This window comes from Chiloscyllium plagiosum, unplaced genomic scaffold, assembly GCF_037043375.1.
Source record: "Chiloscyllium plagiosum isolate Xiang-an unplaced genomic scaffold, Cpla_swu_hap1 HiC_scaffold_6, whole genome shotgun sequence".
NCBI lineage: Eukaryota > Metazoa > Chordata > Chondrichthyes > Orectolobiformes > Hemiscylliidae > Chiloscyllium > Chiloscyllium plagiosum.
Window position 1 is genome coordinate 77,197,531 of NW_028270144.1, and position 22,282 is coordinate 77,219,812.

A 22,282-nucleotide genomic window follows, 5' to 3' on the forward strand; every position below is an offset into this window, starting at 1 on the left:
AATGTAGTTTGGGAATTTGAGGGTTAAAGCTACTCAACTGCAATATTAGAGTATCAGATGCATGTGCAGCTGTATTATATAAACATATGATGGTCAACAACAAATATTGAACTCTGATTTGAACAGAGCAATCAATTTTACACCATGTTTAAAAATAGATATGAGTTTAAAAAAAATTGAGCTGATTTCTGAACTGGCAGAAAATGCTTGAAAGACAGAAGTATATGGGTGTCTACTCTGAGTGTATTCAAATTAGGGCAGCATGATGGCTCAGTGGTTAGCTTGGGAAATAAATCCCTGCAGTTAAAGGCAGCATCTTTGATCAAAGTGAAACATCATGACCGATGTCAATATTCAAATACTTTACCTGACGGCTCCAGTCATTAACCTGTGTGCCTTCAAACTGTCCTGAATGAAACCTGGCAGAGACGGGATCATGACAGAATCTACTGATATGTTACTTTTGAAGGATTTAGCTCCCTGCGGGCAGGTCAAAGCTGCCTCCTCTTGCCTTGCAAGGTTTAGCTCTATATCATTGATACTTTCTGACTGTGTTGAGAAGTTTCATTCTCTGTATTTTGAGACACAAGGCATGTAGTATGGGCATTCCTAATGAATGCAGTTCCAGTTAATTTGCTTTCCTAAATATCCAAACTATGTCTTCCCCTCTCTTAAAAGATGTGAGTAAAACTTCCTTTCTACCCTCTGCCCAGATGATTTTTCCCTACAATTTGCATCCTTTATTGGCTGAGCGAGTCTGTGAGTAAGCCATTCCTGGATCTTTGCAGAGCACCTCTGAAACTTTTCACAGGGATGATTTTCATGCCTCTTTGTAGCAAAGCTTGTGGTATGTCCATAGGTCTACCCCACCAGTTCACTGTGTGAAAAATCACATCGGAGTCTGTGCTTAATGCAGCGTCACACGGGCTTTCTGCTAAGTCTTTAAACTAATGAGGTGTGGAGACAACAGCCCGATTATATTAAGTATTTTTCAAAATAAGGCAAGAGCCTATCATTCATCCTTTCTCGGTCCATTCAGAGTGAAAACATATTGCGGTCAAAAATTTGAGAGGATTTTCTTTGTGAATTGGAAGGTATAAAATAATTTTATTTCAGCTTTGCAGATGAGGTAGTCCGTATTACAAGATGCCTGGGAAATGGTGAGCTGATTATTCTCAAGTAAGGAAGTGGTTTATGATGGAAAGAGACTGGAGAGCAGAAAAAAAACATAAATGGATTTAAAGCAACAAAAAAAGCGAGAAAGATAACATTCCTTTTTAACAGTATACCAGATGTAACTGTGAATACTGTATTTAAAAAGAAAACAGAGCAGCTATTATTCAGATCTGGCAGCTGCAAAATGGAAAAAGTGAGGAGTTTTTGGGAAATGTTTCAAAATATTGCATCTCTATTCCATTTACATGTTAACAAAGCAGGTACTTGGTTACTCAAACTAAGGAATGCATGATCTAGGAACAGGAGTAGGCCACTCAACTCTTTAAAGCTGTTTTGTCATTCACTAAGACCACGGCTGATCTGATTATCCCACATTACTGCTGTTGTGTAAGGATTTTCAATCCTGGCGCAACATTGATATTATCAGGGAGGTGATCCGCATTGGGTGTAAATAGCACAGTGTGGATAGAGTTGGTCGGTTAATTAGAATGTTGAATGAGAAATAAAATGAGAATGGATTAGATAGACAGAAACACACACAGGAGATTGTGTTTCAATAACATAACAATAATATTAGGACCTGCTAATCCTACATTTTATACCTGATTACCATGTAAAGTTTTAATTAACATGAATATGCAATAAACAGATTTCTAAAGAAGGCTAAGTCTGAAGATAGTTGTCCACCTCCTTAATCAGTCTGCCTTGAATCCAAACTCTGATACTTGAGTTTAAAACAACGCAACTAAAGATAGTGGCAGTGACAGCATCTATTGCTGAGAAAACTGTTTCATTAATGAAGATCTAGAAGCAGATCTGAAGTCATCTGGAGAACAGAAAAACTGAAAAATGGCACTTCTGTTAAAAAAAAAAGTTGGTACATAATTTAAGACCAGTTAACAGGCAGAAGAGTCACCGAAATGAACAGAAAGCTACTGCGGAGAAACCACCAAAGACAACTGTAAGTCAATAAAAGCCTTCTGCAACCAGTATTAGGGGAAGCAAACTCCTAGGGGAAAAGGCTGTGAGAGGAGTAAAAGTCTACTTTCAGTGTAGAGGATAAATTTAGATTGAGCACTCACTCACAAATGAGACCAATTACTGGATATTCAGAGCAGATTTAATCTGAGAGGAAAAGCTTGAACTCTACCTCTTAGCTTTGTTTAGAGATTTCTGACAGTGATTTAGCAGGATTAGACTGTTTACTCAATGACAAATTTAACAGTAAGCAAATTCATTAGAAAGAGGCTTAAAATAAACTAACTGGAAAAAAATCAGGAATAAGAATTGTTTCTGGAAATGCAAAGTTTCAGAGCCATAACAGTGAAGTTAAATCTTTATTATTTCAGTGGTTTGGGTAAAATATAAATTTTATTCAGTAACTCAAAGTTTTATGATTTTCTACTTGTTTATTAAAAGCATCATAGTTGAAAGAAAGAGTACACATTTGATTATATAGTAATGAATTTTGTGCAAAAATAACATAATGGTAGCCATGTTTGATAGTCAAACATCTTAGATTAGATTAGATTAGATTACAGTGTGGAAACAGGCCCTTCGGCCCAACAAGTCCACACCGACCGGCCGAAGCGAAACCCACCCATACCCTACCCCTACATTTACCCCTTACCTAACACTACAGACAATTTAGTATGGCCAATTCACCTGACCCTGCACATCTTTGGATGGTGGGAGGAAACCGGAGCACCCGGAGAAAACCCACGCAGACACGGGGAGAACGTGCAAACTCCACACAGTCAGTCGCCTGAGGCGGGAATTGAACCCAGGTCTCTGGTGCTGTGAGGCAGCAGTGCTAACCACTGTGCCACCGTGCCGCCCTCATTGAATCTTATTGATTCAAGCTACTTTGAGAAGATTTCTATGGACAGATCTTTTGGAAATACTCTACCGTTTTACAAAAGGTATATCGTAATTTCATATCTAGTGAGGCATCATAATGGTAATAAAAAACAAACTTCATATTGAAACAATATTTAAACCAATAGAAACGTTAACAGTCTTCGGATTTAGCACCATTAACAATCTTTATAGCAGCAAGGATTCAACAACTTAAAAATACAAGGCTAAACAATGGGTATCATCAAAGGAAAGCAAAATCCTAACAATCATTATCCAAATTTTCTCTTAAAGTATATACCAACAGTCACTCAATGTAACAAGATTTGCCAATACTGATCTTTCCACCAGAGAAATTCCAGCTATCAGAACCATTTGATAGATAAGCAAATTTATGAATGGGCAAAACACAATTCCTGAGGTTTCATACAGCTTCTGGATTGGAGACTAAATCAAATACGGAACAGGTCAGCATGCTTTTCTGTGACATGCAAAGAGCATCACAGCACATGTTACATAGATAATAGATCAATGAGAAACAAATTACATTTGACAACTTTTATAAGAGTTTTTGGTCAATATTTCAAGAATACCTAAGGTGTTGGTGAGATCACAGTTCAAAAGTGTTCCTGGAAGAATCTGTAGATAACTTCATTAACAACCTGTATGTACTATCTTAACCATGCAATTGTGAAATCTTACAGCAGCAGCTCATTTGTAACAGACTTGTCATTAGTTTGTAGGATAAAATCAGTCACTGCACTACTTCAGTCAAACGAGGACCTAACTCACTAGAACGAGCAGATCAAAATCCAGTGGATACTAAATTTATGAAATTGTTCAAGAAGCATTATGCAACATAAATTCTATTTTCATGTGGAATATTCTACAATGTTGATTACTTAATTTGACTAGACAGACCTGTCATCTGAAAAATATACCACATGTAATGACACCAAAGTGAATTCCTAAACAATGTAAGTACCAATTGTGTTTAGAATCCAAATACCACCAGTGAAATCCAAACTTCCCGGTCTTACTCCAACAATATTTTCATTTAGGTCACTTAGTGAAGATATGCTACAGTCAACAGAACATATCAAACTAAATTGTTTTCAAGATAACATATACATTTATGCATTGGAACTGAACATTGAACAGGTCAATACTCTAAAGGCAAGTTTTGGTTGAAAAACAACTAGCTATGTGCATTTGAACAATACCACTCTTTTCTTGGAAGTTATGCCATCACATGATCCAACTGCTGTTGGTAGAGAAAAATAAGCAACATAATTTCCTCATGCACTCCTACAGCTACAACAGTACAACACATCTCCACAAGTACTGCACATTCAGGGTGTGGGATCTGGCTGCCAGACTAATTAAATCTCTCAGCTAAAGGAAATCAGGAGGGTTAAAAAGCTCACCAACTTTGTTTCAAGTGTTTATATTTCTTGTCCTATATTCCTTAGCAACCCATTGACACAGATGAAACAAGTCAATTATTTGGAAAGGACAGGAGAGATGAGCATACAATTGGATAGTAAATGTTTTACAAAGAAGTAATCTAAGTAACCCATCTGAGAATGATTAACATTTGTATACAAATGTGGAAGGGGTCATATTGCATAGATATTTAAGACCTTGAGCAATCTAGGGATAATATCACAGTGCTGCTCCCCAATGGGCATAAATAGCACAATGCAGGCAATGTTAGATAGCTAGATAAGAGATTGATTGATAGAGAGAAAGAAGAGTGTATTAGAGAGAAATATATGTAGAGAATAGTCTTTAAATAATGTAACAGTAAGATTAAAGCCTGGTACATCTGTGATTACCATGTATAGTTATATTTTGTAATAATATGCAGTAAACAGATCTAAGGAAGCCTAAACTTGAAGATCATCCTTGACCTTGCTTTCTACTTGACTAATATGGCTTGAACTCAGTCTTTATTGGCATAAAACATATTGCAAGAGACCTACCTACTCCCAGTGAACTTTCATCCTGTTGTTTATCAAGGACTTCTGCCTTAAATATACTCAAATGTTTTGCCCCACTTCTTTTGAGAAAGGGAGCCCCAAAACCTCATGACCCTGAAACAAAATGTTTCACCTCATCTCTTATTTGAAAGAGTGAACTTTAGTTCAAAGTTCTCCCGCAAGACAGATCCTCTACACATCGAACCATCAAGACTCCTTAGGAATTTGTACCAAATTGCCTCATACAATTGTAAACTCCAGTGGTTGCAAGTCTACCCTGTTCAACCTTTACTCATTACAAAACCCTCACATTCCAGCCATTAATCTAATACATTATCTCTGCAATTCTTCCAATACATTTACATTCTTTTGAAATAAGGAAACTGATGAGGTACACAATATTCTGGATGTGATCTCACCAGTGACATGTATAATTAAAGTATTGCCTTCTGAGCTTTGTATTAAATTCCCCTCCTAATAAATAATATTTTATTTGCTTGCTTAATTTCTTGATGTACCTACATTTAACCTTTTGTGATTTATGCATTCGCATATCCAGATCTCTCTACATCTCAGAGCTCTCTACATCTCAGAGCTCTGTCATCTCTCACTGTTTAGAGATTATGCTTTTATGTTTTTCCTGTCAAAATGAACAATTTAACTTTTGCCACATTATAGTCTGTTTACTACATTTTTGTCCATCTCTTTAACTTGCCTGTGTGCTTTTGTAACCTTATTATGTCCTATTCACAATTTACTGCCTATCTTTATGCTATCAGCAAATTTAGTAACCATATCTTCACTCTCTTCATCCGAATCATTTACATATATAAATCATTAGAAGTTGAGAGCCCAGCACTGGTCGCCGTGGGATACTACTCATTACAGTTTGCTAATCAGAAGAATATTTATGCTTCCTGTCTGGCTCGCTAACAGGAAACAATATTCTATTTATTTCAGCATGTTATCCCTTATACCAGGAGCTATTATTTTTGACAATAAACTTTGAGGTACTTTATCCAATACCTTCTGGAAGTACAAATACATTATGTCCATTGGTTCCCCTTTATCCTCAGCATGTGTTAATCGCTCAAAAAACTCCAATATATTGGTTAAATGTGATTTACCTTTCAAAACCCATGTTGACTCTGGTTAACTACCTTGAATCTATCCAAATGCTTTGCCATAATATCTTTAGAAGTTCAAACATATTTCCTCTGGCATTTGTTAATGTGCAGTTTCCTGCTTTCTGTCTCCATTCCTTTTTTGAGTTAGAGTTGCATTCACTTCTTTCCAACCTAATAGAGCCTTCACTGAATTTAGTGAATGGTTTTAATATTTCAAAATGCATTAACTATGTCACTGGTGACTATTTTTTATACTCTTACAATAAAGCCCATGAGAACGCAGTCAGCCCCCAGCTCTAACAATTTGCTCTGTTCCACTTCCCTGATGATTGTGATTTTTCTGAATTTCAGTCTCTCTTCCATTTCCTGATTTCCAGCTATTTCTGTGATGTAACATATTCTCTGTAAGTAAGATTGATGCAGAATACCTGTTCCATTCAGCTGCCACCTTGTTTCGAATTCTCATTCCCCAAACTCATTTTCTATAAAACCAATGCTCACTTTAACTCTTTTATAAAAACACACTCTTTCCTATACATTTTTATTGTGAGCTTTCTCTTGTACTCTACATTTCTTTCCTTCCTTATTAAACTTAAATCATGCTTTGCTTTTCATATCATATCCAATCTTCTGACCTGCCATCAGTAATTTGCACAATTATATGCTTTTCCTTTTCTGTCTAATACTATCTTTAACATCTGTTTTAGTAACCAAGAACGATGTTTTTTGTTGGAATATATTCTGTGTATTCTAGAATATTCTCTTAAATCCATGCCACTACATCTCTCTTAACCTATCCCTTAACCTAATTTTCCAGTTCATCTTTAGCTAGTGTTGCTTCTATGCCTTAATAATTGCCCTTATGTATATTTAAATACTTGAACCCACTCTCTTTCTAGACCTAAATCATCATATGATTGTTGCGACCTTCACTGTGATATCATTCATTAAGTGAATCTTATTACAGAATACCACACTTAGTTTACAGTTGACTATAGAAAGTGCTACTCTAAGAAATTTGCAAAACCATTTTATGAACTCCTCACTTAGGTTGCTTTTGCCTATATGATATCTTTCCAGTCTATATGTAGATTTAAAACACCCATGATGATTATGTGCCTTTCTGATTAGCTCCCATTATGTCTTCCCTTAACCACACAGCAAGGCACAGTATATTCTTATGGGTCCCCTACATCATGTTTACAAGAGATTTTATGTCTTTATAATTTCATAACCTGTAGCTGACACTTTCTGAGTGCTTGTTCAGAACATCTTGCTACTAGATTTAATATTTCTTACAGTGAGACAAAGAGAAACTGATGAATGTTTACTGCTGAGAATGTCAGAAATGACCTGTGCTGCATTTACGTTAAAAATCACCAGGCGGAATGTGTCAGAGGGAAAGAACTCTGCATATTTGTATAGTAACTGAAACATTTTGACCTGTGAATACGTAAGATTGTCAGTAAAGAAAAGGAAACAGTCTTTGGATGGCACACCAGTGTGGCAGCTCGTTCTAGCTTCAGTATCATTTCATAGGCATTGGAAATGACTTTCCCAAATGTTCTATTGTTCATGTGTAGATATTGACTATCAGTGAGCTATTTGATGGTGTGGAAAATATCGTCTTTGCATATTCACTTCACGACAATATTCAATGGATACCCATCAGCAGGAGAAACCTTGGCCATTTTATTCTCTCTCTCCAAAAAGTGAAATGCTGAACACCAAATCTTTGTAGTTGTCTCCAGGTAGAAGGAGATGCCAGAGGTGTGATGGGGAGAGAGACTACATCATATCTTGGTTTCGTATTTATTGAGCTTGATTCGTGAGTCCAAGTTCAATTATTTTTCAGATTTCTCCAGGTTTACATGAGAGTTTCTTTAAGTGTAAGTGTGAATGCGACATTAGTTTATTGTTGACCTTAAATTCTAATAGGAGCCTAGTTTTAATGTGCTAGAGGGATGTTAACATAGCACTCCTTTAATTCTTCCAGGAGATAGTCTTCTTATATCTTGATAGTGGCTTGGATCCATTCTGACACAAAGACTGACTGATATGAAAATAATTCTGAGAAAATACGATACTGTGAGTTCCCACATAATACTGCACTGTTTAAAAAACACATTTTCACCATTGATATTGGTGGGATGCTGTGCAGATTTTAATGTCATTCTCTCTGAAAGTTACCTTGATGGTACTGAATAAAAACCATTTCATGTTACTGAAATGGATTACTTTTAGGAAGTTGTCATGACCATGACCTGTTTAGTCTATTCAACCTCTACGCTAGTGAAATCTGTGTTTATGTGAAGTTGTATGTGTCACACTTCCTGTCTAATCCACATTACTAAAGATGACAACATATGATTTAAAAGCCCATTTTTCACAATCTGAATCCTTCCAAACTATTACTCCTGTATTTTCCTTCACTGGGAATCATTACATTGTATACTTTGCTGTTAGTAATGACCTTAAGACATATTTCTTGGGTTATCTTCCTGCCAGGCTGTAGCTACCAGTGTTTCTCTCGGAGGGTCAAGTGGAAAGCTTCTTCTCCTGGGATTTAGTGCATTGTCTTTGAGAAAATCATTAAAATAATTCCACAGAGGCCGGTATCCTGTCACCAAGTCACCCTTTATTTACACATGCATAGTACTTGAGACTGGTTTGGCTTTGTCAGAACCAGCTGTCAGAATGAACAGAACTTCTGCCACTCCTGTTTATATCTGTCAGCCAGGGCTCCCTGATTGGATGGGGTTAACAGCCTCAATCAGGGAACTCATTCAATGAGGTCCACCTTCAGTCTTGTTCATTAATGCAGCTTGTGACTGATGGACTTGTATTAAAAGTTTTAAATGTAGTGCTTACAAAGTATTTGAAGTGCAGCATTCTTTATATTATGTATTCCACTAAATTCCACTATCAAACAGAAGGACAGGATGTGCTTGAGTGTCAAATTACTGCTGCAGAGTTAGGGTTAGATGATTTTCTCTCCCAATTACCCTGAAAAGGTTGACTCTTGCCGCAGCTCAATTCTGCAGCTTCTGAATGGCCTGTGCTGTTTTCTCTGAGTGGCCATTGGAAGTTAGTGCTGAGAATGAATAGTCAAATAAATGGTTTTGAGCTGAAGTCATTTTGTTTTGTGGGCATATAGTGGAAACCAATTGCAGAAATCTGTCAGGAAAATGTGGCTAATTCAAAGAACTATACTTTTAAATAGAGTTATTTCACACACATTGAATCTTTCAGATGCAAATAGCTGTTGGATATAAACTTGGCCTAGATTATTTCAAGCTATAAGAAAGAAACTCTGTAAAGTAGTTGTTTAGGAAGAGACCAGTTAATAAATAAAAAGGGATTTTCAATTACATAGTACTCTACATGACTTTAGAAGATCTAAAAGCATAATATAGCCAATGAAGTATCCAGATCATGATACATTAGGCTGGAAATTACTGGATGATGGTTCCTTACCTCCACCCCACTGGGAGAAAAATCAGCAGCTAGTTAGAAGCCTGCCCTACAGCCAGAATGCACTCTGGGCAGGCTAAACAAGCACTGAGTAGGACCTCTGCCCCTCAGAGGTGGAGTGGTGGGAGGGTGGGGTGGGGTGGGGGGTGAATGCATGTGTAGTGTGGCGTGGGTACCCTCCCTATATTACGTAACCCCTCCTGCAAAAAATGCACAAGGTATGGACACACAACATCCGGCCTGTTACTAATCCGAAAACATATAATACTTTCATTTCGGGGAATGGGAAACCACATTTTACAAATCAAATAAATTCAAGAAAATGAAACATCATATTGAAAGCAGATAAAATGACCAACTCAGAGCCCTGAGGTAATCTTTGTTGACACCTGAGTGAGAGGATTCCAGATAAAACTGCGAGGTATCTTTGCTAGAATATTAAAGTTGCCAGAATCCATTATTCTGGCAGACATCCACCTCTCAACATTAAAAATCAATTTAACTCAATATTTAGCTACTGCCGATTTGAATTTATTCATGGAATGTGGGCATTGCTGGCTGGGTCAGCAATTATTGTCAATTCCTGATTGCCCTTGAGAAGAAATGAAAGCCAAAATTGCTGGAAAGGCTCAACAGCATCTTGGAGAGAAACCAGAGTTAATGTTTCAGGTTCAGTGACCCTTGCTCAGAACTGATAGTATCTGGGAATTGAAAAGACGATGGTGAGCAATACACACCTTAACTCTTTTCACTGTGTGGATCTATGGTATAGCAGTGAGATCTGAATTTGGAGAAATCTTAGGAGCTACACAACTTTGGAGACCTGTCTTCTTGAACTGCTGCAGTCCCTGAGGTGTAGGTACATTCACTGTGCTGTTTGGAAGGGATCCTACAACAATTGAAGGAATGGCAATCTGGTTCCACATCAGGTGTGTGCCTCATTTTGGATTTTCATGCTGTTGCTCAAGAAACAAATGTTGGACTCAAAAATAAATCTCCAGTATTTCATGAAGATATCCTGGGATCTTTTCAATTGGGCCCATGTTTAACATCTCATAAGAAATTCATTTAAGTGATCAGGTAGGGCCTGATCAACCCTGCCGCTCCTCCTCCCCTCCCCACACCCCTCACCTTCCAGAATTAGAGAGTGTAATATTGTCAAATTTAAGCATTATTTCTGGGCGCTGGAGTGCAAAGACAATGCAGCACTATCACTCAAAACTGAATTGTCTTTCTAAAAGATCTTTGCACAGGCTTTGCCAGTTGCATTTACAGTTTTTATTGAATCCTGGATGTTGATTCTATTTTTCCTGATCAATAAAGCACATTATGGGCAGCAGAAAATATCATAGATATCTGTGAATATGAGAAAGATACGTTTTTGGTGTAATTCATTTTAAGATGTTCCACAGAAGTTCTGCTTGATAACTTCTGTCTATCCCCAGGAAATCCAAATATTCCATTAATTCTCAAATTGGAACAACAATAAGTCAGTTCGGGGAAATTGCAACTTGAAAATCTTCAAACCTGAACCAAGGTAGAACTGCACTTGGAAGCAGGAAAGAAATGACAGAAAACAATTTTGTGTTTTGTGAGTGCCATCAACTGTAAGTTCTTGCGTGCTCCTCAGTAAATTACCATGTTAAGCCAATTTAGTTCAACTGTGTGAATTGTGCATTGTGCTGAAGATGATTTATGTGAATTGCCCTTTGCCTTAACTCTCTCCTGTAAATACTGGATTCGGAGATGCCGGTGTTGGACTGGGGTGTACACCTGATGAAGGAGCGTCGCTCCGAAAGCTAGTGTGCTTCCAATTAAACCTGTTGGACTATAACCTGGTGTTGTGTGATTTTTAACTTTGTAAATACTGGAGGCTGTTTCAGAAAAGTGGGAAGGGTACATGGACTGAAGTCTCTATTAATGATTTTCTCAATCGTTCATCAATGAGTGCATCTTTGAATGGAGACAAGATATTGATTTGGTGACCCATCCAACAAATGTAAAATGACCTTGAGGGAATCTATATCATCCTCAGGACAATGCCTTTGTTTGGTAGCTACAGGGTAACAATGTCCAGGAAAGTACCAATGAAATTTGAGAACTTAACACTATTCAGTTGTTTGTAGAACCTTAAGAAAGAATTAAGTAATCAACATTGGTCAACGAACAAATTATTTGAGCTGTGTTTCTGGCATTTACCAAATTCAAATGAAAATACTTGGAGGATGCAGGATGCTTTTTCAAACTATTGAGTGAACTCCTAAACCTATTTCATACAATACAAGATAATGATTTAGGCCTTGACCTACATAGTTATATTGTACTCCTTCTAAAGTCTGCTTAGAGGAGCTTACAATGGTGAATGTTGACTACAAATCTGGCTAACACCATTTCATGTTGTCTGCTTGGACAATTAATAACAAATGGGAGCATGCCAATCTGTCACCATGAGCAAAAAAGCAGTGGTTTTTAAAAGGTGCAAGGGATGAGTGTTTTCATGCTGCAGCTACTAATGCAGTTTGACTGAATCCAGCAGGGTGTGAAAAGGCTCTCATTCTTATTTTAGCAAATTCCTAATCTTCATGGTCCTAGGAGCTGGTACCTAAAGTGGTGAGTGAATTAACATCAGGCTTCAGTGCTTGACATATGAGATCTTGGCAATCTTTGAATATATGTTTTATTAATTTATTCTTCACGTGTTCTGCCAGAAACTACTACTTCCTATTTTAATCACACTTTCTCACACTAGGCCCATAGCCTTAATGTTATGAACTTCTCAAGTGCTCATCCAGGTACTTGTTAAAGGTTTTGAGATTTCCAGGCTCAACTATCCTCCCAGGCAGTGCACCCCAGACCCCCAACATCGCCTGGATGAAAAAGCGTTTCCTCAAATCCCCTCAAACCTTTTGCCTTTCACTTGAAAATTATGCCCCCTTGTTATTAGCCTTGTGACTAAAGGAAATCACTACTTTCTATATGCCTTGGCCATATTCCTCATAATCAACTACACCTCTGTCTGGCCCCCCACTAAACTTCCCTGTTCCAAAGGAAAAGACAACTCGAGCTTCATTTCAGCTGAAATGCTCCATCCAATGCAACATCCTGGTGAAACTCCTTTGCACCCCCTCCAGTGCAATCACATCCTTCCTATAGTATAGTGACCAGAACTGCATTCAGTGCTTTATCTGTGGCCTAACCAAAGTCTATATTGCTCTAACATGATCTCCCTTCTCTTATAATGTATGCTGTGACCAATAAAGGCAAGCATCCTATATGCCTTCTTAACTACCTATTAACCTGTCCAACCACTTTGATGGATCTGTGGACAAGTATCCCCAGACCCTCCCGAGCATCCTAGTGTCTTGCCAGTCATTGAATACTCCCATGTCTTGTTCCTTCTTCCAAAGTGAATCAGCTCACATCATGTATTGCTATATATGGGGTACTGGGTGGAGGAGGAGATGAGGTGAAATAGAAAAAGGGCTAGGGAACCTAGTGAAGGGACTAAAAAAATTATGGCCTAATGTAATTTCATAGCAGTGATTCAGTTTCTACCCATTTTGTATTCATGTTGCTACTGTCCCTTTTATTTCATGAACCATGAGTATGTTCACATATATATTGTGCAACACCTTATGACATACCTCTTGAAAGTCAGTGTACACCCCAGAAACAGTGCTATCCTCATCAACCTTCTCAATTTCCTCACCAGAAAATTGCACTGAGTTAAACATAATATGTAAAGCCATGCTGGCTCTCCTTAATTAACCCATCTATACCAAATAAATATTCACTTTGTCCTGAATTATTATTTCTTGCAATATCCTCACCACAAATGTTTAAACTGCCTGGCTTTAGTTGTTGAGCTTGTCTTTATATCTTTTTCATACAGGGGTGTAAGATTTGTAATTTTCCAGTTCTCTGACACCATCCTAAAATTTAAGAGGTTGGAAAATGTCCCTAATTTCCATCCTTATTTCTCTCAGTATCCTTGATATACCTCAATCAATCTTAGTGATTATTTACTCTAGGTACAGACTCTAGGTACTCTAGGCACTCTAGGTACAGCTTATTCCCTACCACCTCCGAAACAATGTTAAACACTTCAAGTGGTTAAATTACTTCCTTGATTTTTTACCAGGATCTGAGTAGTATCTTCTTTGGTAAAGACATTTGCAAAGTATTCATTTAAAACAATGCCTCCGATTCCACAGAAAGTTCCTTTTTGTTTGTTCCCTTATCAGCTCCACTCCTCCTTTTTCCACCTTTTCTTTAATTTATATGTTCATAGAAGCCCTTGGGATTCCCTTTTATGTTGGCCACCACTCTCTTTTCATACTGTCTCTTTGATTCTCCTAGTTGGTTTTTCCCTTTCCCTCTGAATCTTGAAAATCACACAACACCAGGTTATAGTCCAACAGGTTTATTTGGAAGCACTAGCTTTTGGAGCGCTGCTCCTTCATCAGGTGGTTGTGGAGTATGGGTGATAAAGGAGCAGCAACCCAAAAGCTAATGCTTCCAAATAAGCCTGTTGGACTATAACCTGGTGTTGTGTGATTTTTTAACCTTGTACACCCCAGTCCAACACCGGCACCTCCAAATCACCTCTAAGTCTTGCCTACTGAGACTGGTTCTCAGTTCTATTATCTACCTGGCATCTGTCATAAGCACACTATTCCTACTTCAACCTATTCTCTCTTTCTTTCAATATCCAGGGAATGCTGAATTTGTTTGTGTCACATTTTTCTTTCTTTGGAATATACCTTGACTGTGCCTAAATTCCCTCACACATCCCATTACAGACAGCCCCTTGTTCAATTACAGTTTAGCTTGATTCCAGTTTATCTCTCCCAGATTCATTTTCATCTCTTTGAATTTGGTTTTCCTCCCTTTAATTACTTTAACTGTAGATTGTTGCTTCTTCTTTTCCATAACCAACTAAACCTCATGATTGCTGTCAACCCCTATATTTATCCTACTGACTCACTTACCTCAGCTCATTCTGAAGAAATAGGCCCAGCAGTGCTTCCTTTTTAGTTGGACTGCTGTAGCAAATTTTCTTGAACACATTCTAGGAACTCTTCTCCCTCTCTGCCCTTTACACTACCACCACCCAATTCTCTATTCAGATGGAACAACATAGGAACATAGGAATTAGGAGTGGGAGTAGGCAATTCAGCCCTTCGAACCTGTTCTGCCATTTAACATGATCATGGCTGATCTTATCCTGGTCTCACCTCCACTTTCCTGCCTGCTCCCTGTAGTCCTTTATCCCGCTTTTCATCAGAAACATATCTATTTCTTTCTTGAGTCTGTTGATTGATTCTGCCTGCACTGCACTCTTGGTGGCAGTGAGTTCCACAGATTCACAACCCTCTCAGAGAAGTAATTTCTCCTCATCTTAGTTTGAATCCAACTCCTTTCACACTATATATGTATGATCTCTTTGAGACTGTTTGAGACTGTCCCATAAGGGGGAACATCTGTTCAATATCCACCCTATCAATCCCCTTTAGCATTTTATAAACCTCAAATAGATCCCTTTGCTCATTCTTCTGAACTCCAGTGAGTACAAGCCCAAGATAATTGAAGTCCTCCATTATAACTATTCTATAGTTCTTGAGCCTCACTAATTTCCTTACAACTTTGTTCCCTTACATTATTGTCACTAATTGGTGGCTGTAGATTACACTGAGCAAGGTAATTACAGCCTTTTGTTTCTGGGCTCTGGCCAAATAGATTCTGCCTCGACATATCTGCAACATTCTCATGTATGTTCAGTAACCCCATTCAGACTTTATTACTTTTTCCCTTCTGAACACACTTTCTATGACGTTGCTGACTTGTTCGCTGAGCTGGTCAGTTTGTTCGCAGACATTTCGTCACCACGCAAGGTAACATCATCAATGCGATGAAGCATTGGGGTTCTGTCCCACTTGCTATTTATGTGTCTGGTTCTGCTGGGGTTAGTGCTGTCATTTCCAGTTTTGTTGTTGGTATACGGGGTTCAAATCTACTTGTTTGTTAATGGAATTCCAGGTTGAGTGCCAGGCTTCCAGGAATTCCCATGCATGTCTCTGTTTGGCTTGTCCTTGGATAGATTTGTTGTCCCAGTCGAACTGGTGTCCTTCGCTGTCTGTGTGAAGTGACAAACGTGATAGCTGGTCATATCTCTTCGTGGCTAGTTGGTGTTCATGTACCCTGTTGGCTAATTTCCTTCCTGTTTGCCCTATGTAGTGTTTTGGCTAAGAAGAAAATTAGCCAACGGGGTGCACAAACACCAACTAGCCACCAAAAGACATGACCAGCTATCACTTGCATCATTTTACATAGACAATGAAGGACACCAATTCGACTGGGACAACAAATCCATCCGAGGACAAGCCAAACAGAGGCATGCATGGGAATTCCTGGAAGCCTCGCACTCAACCTGGAACACCATTAACAAACATATAGGTTTGGACCCCATATACCAACAACAAACTGGAAATGACACCACGAACCCCAGCAGAACCAGACACACAAACAGCAAGTGGGACAGGACACCAACGCTTCACCAGGGGCACACTGATGATGTTACCTTGCATGGTAATGAAATGTCTACAAACAAACTTACCAGCTCAGCGAACAAGTCAACAAATGCATCCACAACCTGAGCTACAAATCTTCTCATACTCTAAACACCTTATATCTTAATATTTTCAAGTCTCATGCCATGGGTCTCAACCAATATTCTATATTCACCTTGGTGCTCCTTGATTATATCCCCCCTGGGTTCATACAGCACTGACATGTTATTTTCAACTCTCCCTAACAGCACTCGCAAATTACACCAAAAAGAAATCAATCCTGGCACATATTTTGGTGCAACCAAGCTGACCAGCACAGGTCCCATCTCCTCCAGGGAAATCTAAAGTTCTTCTTCCTGCATCACCTTTCCAGCAGCAGATTTCCCAGCCTTGTAACTGCATCATTTATTTGGCAGCTGCTTTTATTGTTGACTGCCAGGAACAAAGATGGTGAAGCCCATATAATCACACTGCAGGTCAGGGTCAAACTCCTGAAATCAACCTTTCAGCCTGTCATAACAATATGGCAGAAAGGAAATCCCAATGCTATAACATAAGCTGAGGATTTATACTGGGATAAAATGTAATTGAGTGAATTCTGGCAAAGCAGGAGGTTAGAAATCCACTAGAATTCTGGCAGCAGTGGTGGGGGCAAAGGGGAGGTGGTTGTTGGTGGTTGTAGCAAATTTGAAGTGTTGTCGAAATTTGTACAGAAGCACAGACTGGGTGAGTCGAGGGCCCCACAGACTGGGTGATCTAGGAGCATCATGCAAACATAGACTGCAGAACTTGAATTATCAATAGGAGCTGCTTAGATGTTCACTTGTTCAGAATGATCAATGCCTGGCACTTGCATGACATGAATGTCAAGTACCATTTATTAGCCATAACCTGTATTTTGCCCAGGTCTTGTGGCATGTGGGCATGGACTATTTCAGTAACTGAGATGTCTGTTGCATTTTGTGTCTTTGTTGCCGAGTCAACAAAGAGTACCTCCTTCTAAATCCTCTTCCATTCATTTTTTTAGATTTGCCATGTTTGTGCTGCCACCAGTAGCAGCTAACATTGGACAATTAAATATTGTGTTCATATCTTGAAGGAGCTTGCCTCACTTTAATATGAAGGTAGGTTCAGTAAAAAGTATTAAGGCAGTTGAAATCTTAAGCTGACAATGAGCCAGAAATTCAATTTACTTTAATACACAGCAGCAATATAATATAAATTTGGAGTTAAGCTATCCTGAGTCAAAAGAAAAAAAAAGAAAATAGGCCAATTTTTCAGTTCAGTAGAGGAACAGTATAGTTACTGCAACAGATTGTGTTTAGAACTGGATGCAAATGTGAAGTTGGCTGAGGTATTGAAATTGGAGAGCTTGCCTTGAAGTTGGCCAAGTTAGTGTCTGCACTCATTACTTAGTGTCTGAACTCGACTTTTATGAGCAGGAAAGGAAGCAATCAAACCAATGCTTAATTTCTTTTGGATTTCAGTTAAATATTTTCAAAAGGATTATCTGTTCAAGCACACCAAACAAAATCAAAGAGTAAATGCATTGGAAGCAGTTCAGAGAAGGTTTACTAGACTAATACCTGGAACAGGAATATTGCCTTATGATGAAGGATCAGGCAGGCTAAACTTGGAATTCAGAGGAGTAAAAGATTACTAACTGAAACATGTCAGATCCCAAGAGGTCTTGACAGGATAAATGTTTCTTCATGGGAGAATCCAGAACTCTAGAGGTCATTGTCTAAACATCAAGGATCATCCATTTAGAACAGATGGAGTAAAATTCTTTCTCTCATTGTGTCATAAATCTTTGGAACTCTCTTCCTGAAAAGTTGCTGGATGCAGAATCATTGATGTTTTAAGGTAGAGGTAGTTAGATTCTTGTTAAGAAAGGAGTTGAAAGGTTATCAAGCGTAGTTAAAAATGTGGCTTTGAAATTACAGATAGTTTAGCCATGATCCTTTTGAATGATGGATCCAGCTTAAGGGGATGAATGGCTTAATTCTAATTTTCTTGTTTATATCATAATTTCATTGTATTAGTACCAATAGAATAAGGCTTGTAGTGTGTTTTAAAATTGAACCTTTTAGTAATTCAAATTATAGCAATTTGATATTATGTATTTAAATACAAAAGGATACCCTTGCATATTGAATTATCCAGCCACCTATTTATAGCAAAACATCAAGTGTATAGATATCATTCAGAATGTGGTTACATTAGAGTCTGCAGAATGATTCAATAATGTAATCAACTGTTAAAGTTTCCCCTTGAAATGTTAACTGTCCATTGACTTTAACGTCTGGGAATTAGCTGTTCAGTCACATTGTCAGAGATATCCCACATGATCTGTATTTTTTAATACCTAATGTTGTTAAAGTTATAATTTGTCATATATTTCTGGTAGTGGTGGTGTCAGGAAAAACTATTCCCTTTGTCTATTATTCTAAATAATGTCTCCTTGCAGAGACTTCAAGGTTACTGAAACTCCTCATGTGATTCTGACTACTGGTACTCAACATCTCTCACATCAGAAATCAAAGGTTTGCTGTCTGTATAATTTTCATTTACATGAAGTACGAAAGGAGTCATACACTGAATCAAACCATGCTGCTCTCCCTTGTAACTTGGAGCTTCCATTTCAGCAATAACTGTGATATTTTCAGAAGTCAGCTTTATTCCGTTGGATACCTAAGAACTGGCATTAGCTCGTCTTAACAACATATTTATCTGTGCATAGTTTTGTCCATTTTCTTTGTTCTCTCTATGGCTTCATGTAGATGCAAATCATGGTCTTGTTCATTCATCCCGAAGACCTTGGTATCATCAGCTATGCTGACTGTTCATTTTCATCCTTATATGTCTCATCAATTTTTTGTTGGAACACATTCTGGCTTACTTCAATGCCAAAGTGTGGATACAGAAATTTGTCACATCCAAAGGGTGTGTTCAGTGTTGCCAACAATTAAGATTCTTCATCTAACGTTTCGTTCCAGTATATTTTTCTGGCATTAAGTTTGCTGAGAACCTTTTTATTGCCACTGCATGCATGATCCCTTCCAGTGGTGGAAGGTGATATAGTGATTCCTTTTTATTGCCTGATGAAGATCTTCGTGATCCAGGCAGATTTGTAGGCTATCATTTTGCTTCTCTCACTCACAACCTTTCACTCACAATCTGTAACCAAACAGTTGGCTCTGTGACTCTAATCATCATTATCTTCCATCTCTTGGAGCTCTGATACTTTTTTGTATCCAGATTATAGCACAGTAATGACTGATGTCCCACACTGGATACCTTTCTTTAACTTATGCATGTACATTTATTTCCTAAACCCTATTGCAATAATATAACAATATAACAACACTTAACATTCCATTATAGCAAGATTGTTGTTAAAATGTGGAATGGTGACAGTGATTATGTTCTGAAGAAGTTATTTTGAATTTGAAACATAAACTCTTTCTCTCCCCATAGATGTTCCCTAACCTGCTGAGTTTCTCCAACATTTTCAGCTTTTATTTTAGTGTTAAAGTTATGCTGGTTATTATTCCTGCTATGGGACGATAGTGGAGACACCAGGGATTGAGGAGTCAAATAAAAAAATAAAATGGGCAAATAAAAACAAAGGAGTTTCTTCAGCATTATCACTAACACTTCTTTGTTTTATATCTAGCTATATATGTGCAATTTAAAAAAAATCTTTAATTCATGTGCAGTTCAATTTTTTAATCTCAGTTATAAATTCCTCATCAACATAGAGTCATAAGAGATATACAGCACGGGAACAGACAATTTGGTCCAACTCGACTATGCCAACCAGGTATCCTAAATAAATCTCGTCCCATTTCCCAACATTTGGCCCATATCCCTCTAAACCTTTCCTATTTATATATGCATCCAGATGCCTTTTAAATGTTGTAATTGTACCAGCCTCCATCACTTCCTCTGGCAGCTCATTCCATACACGCACCACCCTCTGCGTGAAAAAGTTGTCCCTTAGGTCCCTTTTAAATCTTTCCCCTCTCAAACCTATGCCCTCTGGTACTGGACTCCCCCAACCCAGGGAAAAGACCTTGCCCATTTATCCTATCCATTCCCCTCATGATTTTATAAACTTATATAAGGTCAACTTCAGTCTTTGATGTTCCAAGGAAAACAGACCCAGTCTACTCAATATCTTCCTATAGCTCAAACCCTCCAACCCTGGCAACATCCTTGTAAATCTTTTCTGAACCCTTTCAAGTTTCACAACATCCTTCCCATAGCAGGAGACCAGAATTTCAGACTGTATTCCAAAAGTGGCCTAACTAATGTCCTTCACAGCCACAGCATGACCTCCCAATTCCTACACTCACTGCATTGACCAATAAAGACATGCATATCAAATGCCTTCTTCACTATCCTATCTACCTGTGACTCTACATTCAAGGAACTATGAACCTACATTCCAAGGTCTCTTTGTTCAGCAACACTCCCCAGGACCTTACTGCTAAATGTATAAATCCTGTCTAGATTTGTCTTTCCAAAATGCTGCAGCTCACATATATTAAACTCCATCTGCCACTCCTTGGCCCTTTGGCCCATTTGATCAAGATCCCGATGTACTCTGAGGTAACCTTTTTTGCTGTTTACTTCACCTCTAATTTTGGTGTCATCTGCAAACGTCTAACTATACCTCCTATGTTCACATATGAATCATTTAACATAAATGACGAAACACAGTGGAACCAGCACTGCTTCTTGCGGCACACCACTGGTCACAGGTCTCCATTCTGAAAAGCAACCCTCCACCACCACCACCATCTGTCTTCTACCTTCAAGCCAGTTCTGTATTTAAATAGCTAGTTCTCCCTGTATTTCATGTGATCGAACCTTGCTAACCATGAGGAACCTTGTTGAACGCCTTACTGAAGTCCATACAGATCACATCCACCACTGTGCTCTCATCAATCCGCTTTGTTACTCCTTCAAAAACTCAATAAATTAAGATTCAAAATGTTATCATGCCACAACTGTAACTACGTCTGCCCCCCAGCAGAACTGCCAATTCTCTACAATAAAGACAATATAATCACAATGTGATAAGCTTACAATGAAAATTTTATTATTATAAATGTGGACATTGAAGGTTATAAGAGGAAGATAAAACCAAGGACAGATTTATAGGGCAAAAATTCAAATTCAGCCCCTGTTGCGTCTTCAGCATGGGCCAGAAAGAGCCACAAAATGGTGCAAAGCCTAGTTCAGTTGATTAAGAGGAGGGAATCTTTTTAGTGCTGAAAGCAAAAATTACAGATGGAAATCACAGCGGGTCAGGAAGCATCCATAGCGAGAGGGGAAGCTAATGTTTCAAGTCTAGATGACTTCTTCAGAGCAGATGTGAAGTGTAGAGGGGACAGTATTTACGCAATAGTGGGAGGTGGGGGTGTGGATTGCTGGGGGAGAAATGGTATTCGCAAAGCAGATTAAGTGAAAGCAACAAAGATGTACACGGTGAAAGAAACAGTTGGACTTCCTGTCGGAGGGAAAACAAAAAATGCTAGAAAGCACAGTAAGTCAGACAGCATCCATGGAGAAACAGCAAGCTAACTATTCAAGTTTAGTTTTTTGTAATTCATTCACATGATGTGGGTATTACTAGCTAAGCCAGCATTCATTCTCCATCTCAAATTACTCAGAGTGCACTTAAGAGTTATCCACATAGCTATGAGTCTGGAGACATATGGGCCAGAACAGATAAGGGTGGTAAATTTCCTTCCCTACATGGAATTAGTGAATCAGGTGGGATCCCATATTCCGGGAGGTGTTCCTACTATCTTCTACTATGAAGTGGTGCAGTTAAATTTTGCAAAGTTTTTTATGATACCCTTAGGTAATGCATTCATTGTTGCAGTGCTTAGGTACATAGACTAAGTCTGGATCAGCTGTAACCTCCTTGGGTTCATTGATCCATTTAGACTTACTCGCTGCTGGCTGAGAAAGTAGAAAGGACACTACATGTAGTGTCAGTGGCTCTGGGCAATGGAGGAAGAAAGATCAAGCAGGATTTTTTCACTTGATCACTGATTAAAGAGTGCTGCTTGAACATGTA

The 22,282-nt window shown here is 38.4% G+C and overlaps 1 protein-coding gene across 4 annotated transcripts in view; it reads left to right on the forward strand.

Annotated features, from left to right (window-relative positions):
* Window positions 1-22,282, forward strand: part of sh3rf3 (SH3 domain containing ring finger 3) — a 377,685-nt gene that overhangs the window by 42,965 nt on the left and 312,438 nt on the right. The window contains exon 2 of one of the 4 annotated variants that reach the window (XM_087988131.1): window positions 17,213-17,309. The exons of the other annotated variants lie outside the window; for them this stretch is intronic. Coding sequence (XP_087844257.1) covers window positions 17,304-17,309 — 6 coding nt within the window. The 5' untranslated portion in view covers window positions 17,213-17,303. The remainder of the gene's footprint in view (window positions 1-17,212; window positions 17,310-22,282) is intronic. 4 annotated transcript variants of the gene reach the window in all.